This window comes from Colius striatus, chromosome 12 (assembly GCF_028858725.1).
Source record: "Colius striatus isolate bColStr4 chromosome 12, bColStr4.1.hap1, whole genome shotgun sequence".
In the NCBI taxonomy this organism is placed as follows: domain Eukaryota; kingdom Metazoa; phylum Chordata; class Aves; order Coliiformes; family Coliidae; genus Colius; species Colius striatus.
Window position 1 is genome coordinate 25,314,636 of NC_084770.1, and position 8,073 is coordinate 25,322,708.

Genomic DNA, 8,073 nt, shown 5'->3' on the forward strand with positions numbered 1-8,073 from the left:
CCCCAGCCTTTACTTTCTCTTCAAAGCCCTGCAAGGTCTCCTTTTTGCCAGCCCTTCTCAGAGCCAACAGAACGGGCATTGTTATGCGAAATCTCACCAGGAAATTCTGCCCTTTCCTCATTCATGCAAGGTGCCTAAGCCATGCTGCTTTCCTGGGACCTTGTTTATCATCAAAACCCAACAATCCTGCTCCAAAAAAAAGTATCACCTCCTTTGCCAGGATCCTTCCCAAATAACACAGGAGCCAGAACATGCCTGGGAGGGGATGGAAATGTGCTGGGGGAGAAATGAGCACTCTGCTTGTGCTGGCAATTAGCAGGATCTTCCTTAAATCTTGATGATGATTAAGAAACGTGTCTTCTTGAGACCATTTTTCTTTTCTGAAAAGGACACAGAGCTGTGGTGTTTCTGGATGCTGTGGGGCTCCTGTGCCTGGGGCTTTGGGCCGTTCGGGTGTTGTGTGCAAGCACGGTGCAGGAACTGGGGCTTTGTGCCAGTTCTCTGGAATGACCTGAAGGGGAGGAAGAGATTTTCAGAAGCAGCAATGTTTGGTTTAAGTGGGATCCTGCCAATGGCAGAGAGGTGAAACACCAGTCCAGGTGCTTTTCTAAGGCTTTTACTGGGTGTAGTGCCTGTGGCCTTGCAAAAGCCGTGCTGCCGGGGGCAGAAGCTGTTGCCGGTGCCTCACCTAGACATCATCATCCCCTGCAAATCTGGCCTCTGATCCTTTGTCTCATTCACTTGCCTTGAGAAGACCATTGGAGATTAGCACTGAACAAAACACATCTCTTTCTTTGGCTGCTGTTCCTTCTCCTATGCCACATCTGTCTTGTCTAGTTAGGCTGCAGATCCACTGGAGCTGGTGTTTCTCTTAGGAGTGCACAGATCCTTACACCCTGGTGCTCCACGTTCTTTGCTGCCTCTCAGCACACTGGGACACAAGCAATAAATAATGCAGTGGGGTTTATTATTCATCCACAAATCAGCTGGTCGTGAGAGAGCGTTCAGAGGGCCAGAGCTCAGGTGCTGGCTGTGTGGAGCGAGGTGTGAGGTGAGAGGCTCAGCGCAGACTTTACCAGCGCAAACACTGCGATCTTCAAGGTGCTGTAGGTCACCCTTTTGTTTACACCTCGCTTTCCTTAAGGCTGCTCTGGGAGGAGAGAGTGTTGGGAGAATAACTGTGTGTTGGGAGGATTTGGAGGGTGCTGCCAGCAGCTGAGTGTGAGCAAAGGCCGTGGGGCATCCCTGGCCGTGCCTCGGCCGCGGGAGCGACGGCTGTGCGCGGGCTCCTCTCCGCCTGTCGCTCTCCCGCTGTATTTGATGCCAGCCGGTTGTTGTTGCAGGGAGGAAGGCTGGGACTGCTGCCTTTGTTCTCAGAGGTGTGTGAGTGACGTACAGCAGTCACTCCTGATCCGTGTCAGACGGATTTCTGCCACGCAGGAATGAAGGGCTGCCTTGTGCCGAGACAGCTTCTCTCGCCTAACTAGCCACCTCGCTTGTGACTGGCAAAAAGACACGAGTTGTTCTTCCCCGCAGACAGGTAGTACATTCACGTAAAGATAAGGTGGCCAGGCAGGCAGGCAGGCATGCATGTGATTTGCAGCTTCAGTTTGAAACCCCTACAGAGTGTAGTTCAGGCTTTATAAAATAAAAGCTAATAAGAATCATAACAATTTTGCTTTCTCTCTATAGCCTGCAGCAAGCCAGGCGCAACATGGGAATTGAAGAATAAAGGCCATCAACTTCCCATGGCTCCCCTCCCACTACCTTCCTCCTCTTGCTCCAAATTGTTTTGAAAACATTGCTTCTCCCTTGCCTATTTCATTTTTGCAATGAAGTCATCAAACAAGATGACAGGGACTTTCCGAGGCTGAAATCAATCAGCAAGTTGCTCTTTTGCTTTTTCTACTCGGCCAGGAAATAGGGGAATAAATTTTAGGAGAGTCCAAGGGAAGGGAAAAGGGGCAATGGGTGGGTTGGATCCGGGATGGAGAGGTGCAAGTAAACAGATGGAGCTTCTGGACTACATCCAGGCCATCAGAAATAAATGAGCCCCTAGTATGTGTTTGTTCTGAGGCGAGAAGGTTCAGCAAGTCGTGGTGGTTTTCGTGGTGGTTTTCTGCTGCTTGCTAGAAAAACGGCAGAAAGAGACATTCTCAATGTATCCTGTCCCCTGCCACGCTGGGGTTGCCTGGAAGGGAGCTGTGGAGTCCCCCAGCACTCCAGAGGAACAGTCCACGTTCACTATTGAGCATCGTGTCCGTAGGCAGAATAAAACCAGTCACAGGGGTCATCTCAGCTCAAGCCATGGCTGCTTCAGGAATAGATTAGCACTTCAGATTTAGCAGGATACACAGGCAGCAAGGGAGCAGTGGCTGGGTAGTCGTGTTTGCAACGGCACAGAGGTGGGAAAAGCTGCTGTCGTTTGTTTATGATGATTTTTATGCTGGCTCCTTCACTATTGCTCTCCCCTGTTCATCAGGAGCAGGCTGTGCATGGGAAGCGTGGTCTCTAACTGCAGCCCTTTCCTCCAAAGGCAATCTCAACGCAGCCAGAGAGCAGTAATTGGCTTGTGCATTATGCAAGGAAAGTGCTGACCCAGTAGCACAAAAAAATCACTGTCACAAACCAAGAGGTTTTGCTGGAAAAACCATTTTGTTTCAGCAAAAGGATTCGAGGTGTTGAAGGAAAAGTTGATGGTTTGCCTCCAAATGACTTCTTCCTTTTACAGTATTCATTGGGAAGGCTTCACTGTCTTGTTCCAAACAAAAAGCAAACAGATGAGGGGCAAAAATGACAACAGTGACCGAGCTGCATCGGTCCATTCCTCACTGGCAGCCTGTGTGAGGGGAGGCTTCTCTCAGCTTCGCTTACGAGCATCAGTTCAGTCAGTAGCTAAACCAGCTTTTCCTTGTGAGTCTTTTAACTCTCCTAAATTGAGAGTGTTTATTACAGAGTCTCCTACAAGGTTTTGTTTGTCACCTGTTGAAATGCACACTCGTGGCCAAAACATTCTCTCAAGCAGAACCGAAAGTCGGGTCCGTTTGTTGTTGTTGTTTACAACAAATGTCCACACAGGAGACCAAGGCAGAGCGTTCCCAGTGCCAGAGACCTTCCCTTGGGCAGGGGATACAGAGGGGGCTGTCATGGCCTTCTGTGGCTAGGTCAGGAGCCTGAGTGGTCCTGCAGGACCCCCTGAGCAATGCAGCCGTGCTGCAGGATGGGGCATGCTGAAGTGCCAGGGGTTTTGCAGACAGCTGGGATCCTCTGGAAGGGAGTGTGGAGAAGCCTTGAAGTGACAGAGCTTGCTGGGAGAGGGTAGTGCTTCTGAAAGTGGAGACATGAAGGACTCAGAGGTAGCAGAAGCACATTTCCAGGGATAGGTAGGCTTTTAGGCATGTCAGTTGAGCACCTGCTCTTCCTCCTGGAGTCCAGCCACCAGGCAGTCTCAGCTGTTATGTGACCTGCCAAGCCTTTGGGGTCACCTGGTGACTTGAGTGCAGAACAGGAGACGTGCTGCTCTTCTGCTCATTCCCCAGGGACTCTGAGACAGCCGTGCCAAGGTCACGAGTCTCCCCAGGTAGAGATGTTTCACTCCACTTTGGGTGGGACATTTTTCTCATGCATGAGCTGTAAGGATCCCTGGGGATAAGGACAGCCTGGGGGGTTGTCCACCCAGCACTGCAGAGCAGCAGTGGTGTGGGGATGGCTGCTGGGGATGGGATGAGGAGCCCAGTGCTGTCCCTGCTCAACAGCTTCAGGTCATGCTGATGCCTTTTATGTGCAGCAGCACCAGCACAGAGTACAACTTTGGTGTTAATATGGAAATATGGATAAAAGCTTGTGCTGTGACAATGATTTACTGCTTTGGTAACTACAGCTGATAACAAGAATTTATCTCAGTCTCTCCGCTTCAATTATATTTTCTCTAATATGTGTTTTGAAATACAGATTCTCTTGGTCACATGAATTTATAGGAACCAGTGTGTGACTCAGATCAATACAGGAACATTTCTTTGCATTATGCTCCAGTGTCTTCCCCGTGGATATTGTACCTTGCCATATAATACAGATTTTCACACCCTCTGTTAAAAGCAGAGGCAGGGGCAGGCAGGCTCGGGCAGCATCGCTGGGATATGGCAGGCATCACTCCTAAATGACCTGCTGGAGTTTGCCAGTAGCAGCTGGATGTCTGCTCAGCATTTGCAATCTGGCTGGGAGATATTTGCTCTCAGCCTGACAGGGCTGAGATTGAGAGGGACAGGCCAGCAGCTCTGCTCTGGTAGAGATGCTGCAGCAGCTCTGCTGCCTGCTCTGCTGAGGGGGCTGGCAGCTGGCAGCCCCCCAGGCAGCTCCTCCTAATACCTCCTCCCCTTGGCACAGCTTGGAAGAGATTCAACAAGGGAGTGTGCATCCATGTGAAATAGATATTCAGCGAGTGTTTCTCTCCCTGTGTGTTAATGGCTGCTCCTTGGAGCAAGTACTAATGAAGTTGTTCCTGTAGGGCAGGGGCAGCAGCAGAAATCTGAACATCAGCACTCTGCCTTACCAAAACACGGGACAAACCTCCCAAGGGCTCCTCCTGCCTTTCCAGCCAGGAGAAACCAGGCTGGTCCCAAGCAGTGTTGTAAGTAGCAGTTAATCTCTAATGAGTATGTCAGACAAGGAACCATACCAGGCAGCTGCAGCAACCAGAAATATATTCTTGCCACACAGCAGTAACTGAGGTCACTTCTCAGTTTACTTAAAAACACAGCTTGTGGTGGTGGTTTGAGTGCTGGGCACGAGAAAGCAAACCTGACCCTCGAGTGGGAGCAAATGCCAGCACTGTGTCTGGCCCATAAATAATAAAGCATTGGAATTTTGCTGGGACAAGTCATTAGTCCACCTGCTTGCACTTACCAGCTGATAGCTGCTATTATTCTTAGTCATTCTGCAAATCTCCACTAAGAGAAATGAGCACATTATGGTTTTTTGAGACTGCTTTTGCTCTTACAGACCTGCTGCAGCTGCTCCTCTCTGGCTGGGGAGAAGGGCAGCTCGTTCTGATGAGCCAGGTAGGGCAGGTATGTGGGAGAAGATGTCAGGAACTGGCAGGACTGCTTGTCTGGAACAGGATAAGCCAACACAGCTTCTGCTGAGGGGTGGGCAGATGTCTTCCAGCAGGTGTCAACGCTGATCTTTTCTTCTCCAAACCCAAATGCCATCTCGTTCAGTCATGTCTGGGGTCTCTGCATCCCACACACATCATCTGATGCCATGGCTCAGCACTGTTGAGCACAAGTGTTGCTGGTCTTCTGTTGGTCTTGTGGTTTCTTTCTTCAGGGAGCTGTGTTGTCCTCTGGATGTGGCCAGCAGAAATGCTGCTGAGATGCTCAGGGACTCGGTGCAAGGTCACAATGGGTACAAGCTGGATCAGAAGAGATTCCAAAGCAACACAAGGGAAAACTTCTTCCCTGTTGAGTGAGGGAGCACTGGCAGGGGCTGCTCAGATGGGCTGTGGAGTCTCCTTCTCTGGGGACATTCAAACCCACCGGAGTCAGTTCCTGTGTGCCCTACTCTAGTTGGTGCTGCTCTGGCAGGGGGGTTGCACTGGATGAGCTTTCCAGGTCCCTTCCACCCCTTGTGATTCTGTGAAACGCCTGGGCAGTTTGCATCAGTGGTGTGGGACAGGCCATCCTAAGCTGTGTATCTTTTGGAGTCTTGAACCTTCAGAGGCCTTCAAGGAAAGATAACACAGAGGACAGAAACCAGATTCAGTCTTTCTTACATGTGTCCCCTTCAGATCTGGATCTGTTTTCTCTCCCTGAAGACAATGTGACTGATACCCCCAGCAGCACATCCCTACTTTAAGATCAAACTGTGCACAACACTTCAAACTCCAGTCTTGTTTCAGCAGATCATTGTAGCAACTCTGAAAGTCAGAAGGTGGGGAGGTGGACACCAGAAAGCTGGGCTCTCCTTCAGTCATGAAGCATCATGTCAATCGGGTCTCCTCCTGGTGGGCTGCCTTCAAGGGGCTGTCAGAGCAGACAGACTTTAGAGAAATCTCCATTTAAGAAAGAGTTTCTTGTCTTATTTTGAAAGTTTCTCTGCAGTCAAAGCTAAGGAAGGATCAGCTCTTTCTACAAAGGCCTAATATCTCACTGGAATGACAGGTATGCTCTGAGGTACTGGAGATGCAAAAGGCAATGCTCCCCAGGCAATGTGGCATTCAAATTGATGTTCAGAAGAGCTTCTGAAGGACATTAGTAAGGAACATGGTGTAGACATTTCCATTTCTGTAAACCCAAGAGTGAATGGGTTGTCCCTCTGGAGGAGAAGGAAAGTGGAGACCTACAAAGAGCTTTTTCACATGGTTTTCCCTCCACCACGGGAAAAATGGCTTAACCAGGTGTCATTATTGAAAAATACTGTGTTTCTGTCTGAAAATGCTGCCTTTCCTTTATCTGCACACTTATCTTTCAGTGGAAGTGGTTCCTAGATAGAAAAAGATCTGTTAAGTGCATGGGAATATTTGGATGGATAGAGTTACATACAATGAAGACATCATCATCGTTATTATTGCCACTGCTGTTAGATACATCAGCTATCATATAAGTCAAGTCAGTAAAAATAACACTCCTTCCAAGTGGAAGCCAAGAGTCAGAGCAGATGTAAGTCCTGGGTGTTTGCTGGTGTGGCTGAGCTGAGGTGCAGCACTCCGGGTGCCGTGGTTCTGCTCAGCTGAGCAGTGTCAGTAAAGCATTGGCAGGCAGTTGCCAGTTCCAGCTCAGGATCCCATCCAGCCCTGTCCCTGCCAAGATTTGTTATTTGCACAAGTATGCAGAGAGGAACTTTTGTTCTTGCAAGCAAAAGGAGTCTGGAGAGGCTTTCTGTGCTGGTGAGTGCCTCAGTGTATGGGCAGGCCAAGCAATGGGGTGCCCGTGGTCTTTTTTGGATGGGAGCACTATTGCAGGGAGGGCTCAAGAAGAGTGTGGGCAGTAGGATGAGGGAGGTTCTGCTCCCCCTCTGCTCTGCCCTGCTGAGGCCTCATCTGGAGTCCTGTGTCTGGGCTCCCCAGCTCAGGAGAGACAGGGAAGTGCTGGAGAGAGGCCAGTGCAGGGCCACCAAGATGCTGAGGGGATGGAACCTGTGTGTGAGGAGGAAAGGCTGCGGGCCCCGGGGAAGAGAAGCCTGAGCTGGGATCTCAGTAACATTTACAAGTACTTGAAAGGTGCTTATCAAGAGGATGGGGTAGCACTATTTTGTGTGGTGCCCAGTGACAGGACTGGGGGTAATGGACATCAGCTGGAACACAAACAGTTCCATTGGAACATAAGGAAACTCCTTTCGTGGTGAGGTGAGGGAGCCCTGGCCCAGGCTGCCCAGGGAGGGTGTGGAGGCTCCTTCTCAGGAGGTTCCCAAACCCACCTGGACACGTTCCTGTGCCCCCTGAGCCAGGGGAACCTGCCTGAGCAGGGGCTGGGGCTGGAGCAGCTCTGCAGGGCACTTCCCACCCCCATTTACCATGCTGGGATCCTGGGAGGGAGACCAATGAGTGAGTCAGTGCTTAGAGAGGAGAGGTCCTGGGCTGCCATTCCCACTGTAGGGCTTGTTGCTTTGGCTTATGCCAGGGCTGTTTTATAAAATACTTATCAGCCAGTTTGGAAGGAGACTGAACTTTTTCTTGTGGACACTCAAAGGAACTAAGCTAAGCAGCCACACATTCCCCATGTAGGAACCTTTCCTTCTCCCTCTTCCATGTACCTTGGCTTTGCCTGAGCCAGAAGACTGAGCAACGATCCCTGTCTCCTTCAGCAGGTGTCTCAGAAACCCTGAGGTGTTTGGGCATCCTCAGTGGAGGCAGAAGACACAGCTCAGCTGATGAAGGCATTAGATCTACCTTATCCCTGTGAAGAACAGAGAGGTGTGAGTTGTGGGTGCTCTTCCTCTTCGCTAGAGTTTACACAGAGCGTTGAGGGAGGTGAAGGGATTCAGGCAGGTGTAGGCAGAGTTAGCCAGCCCCAAGCTCCTTCTGCATATGCCTGGCTTGCTCCTAGTCCCTGAACTTCTTCTGAGGGTGTTTGTATG

At 50.4% G+C, this 8,073-nt stretch overlaps 1 protein-coding gene across 1 annotated transcript in view; it reads right to left on the reverse strand.

Annotated features, from left to right (window-relative positions):
• A4GNT (alpha-1,4-N-acetylglucosaminyltransferase) overlaps positions 1-5,207 on the reverse strand; it is a 178,763-nt gene extending 173,556 nt beyond the window's left edge. Inside the window, exon 1 of the mRNA XM_062005307.1 lies at positions 5,001-5,207. Within this exon, the coding sequence (XP_061861291.1) occupies positions 5,001-5,207 (207 nt within the window). The remainder of the gene's footprint in view (positions 1-5,000) is intronic.
• Positions 5,208-8,073: the final 2,866 nt, after the last annotated feature.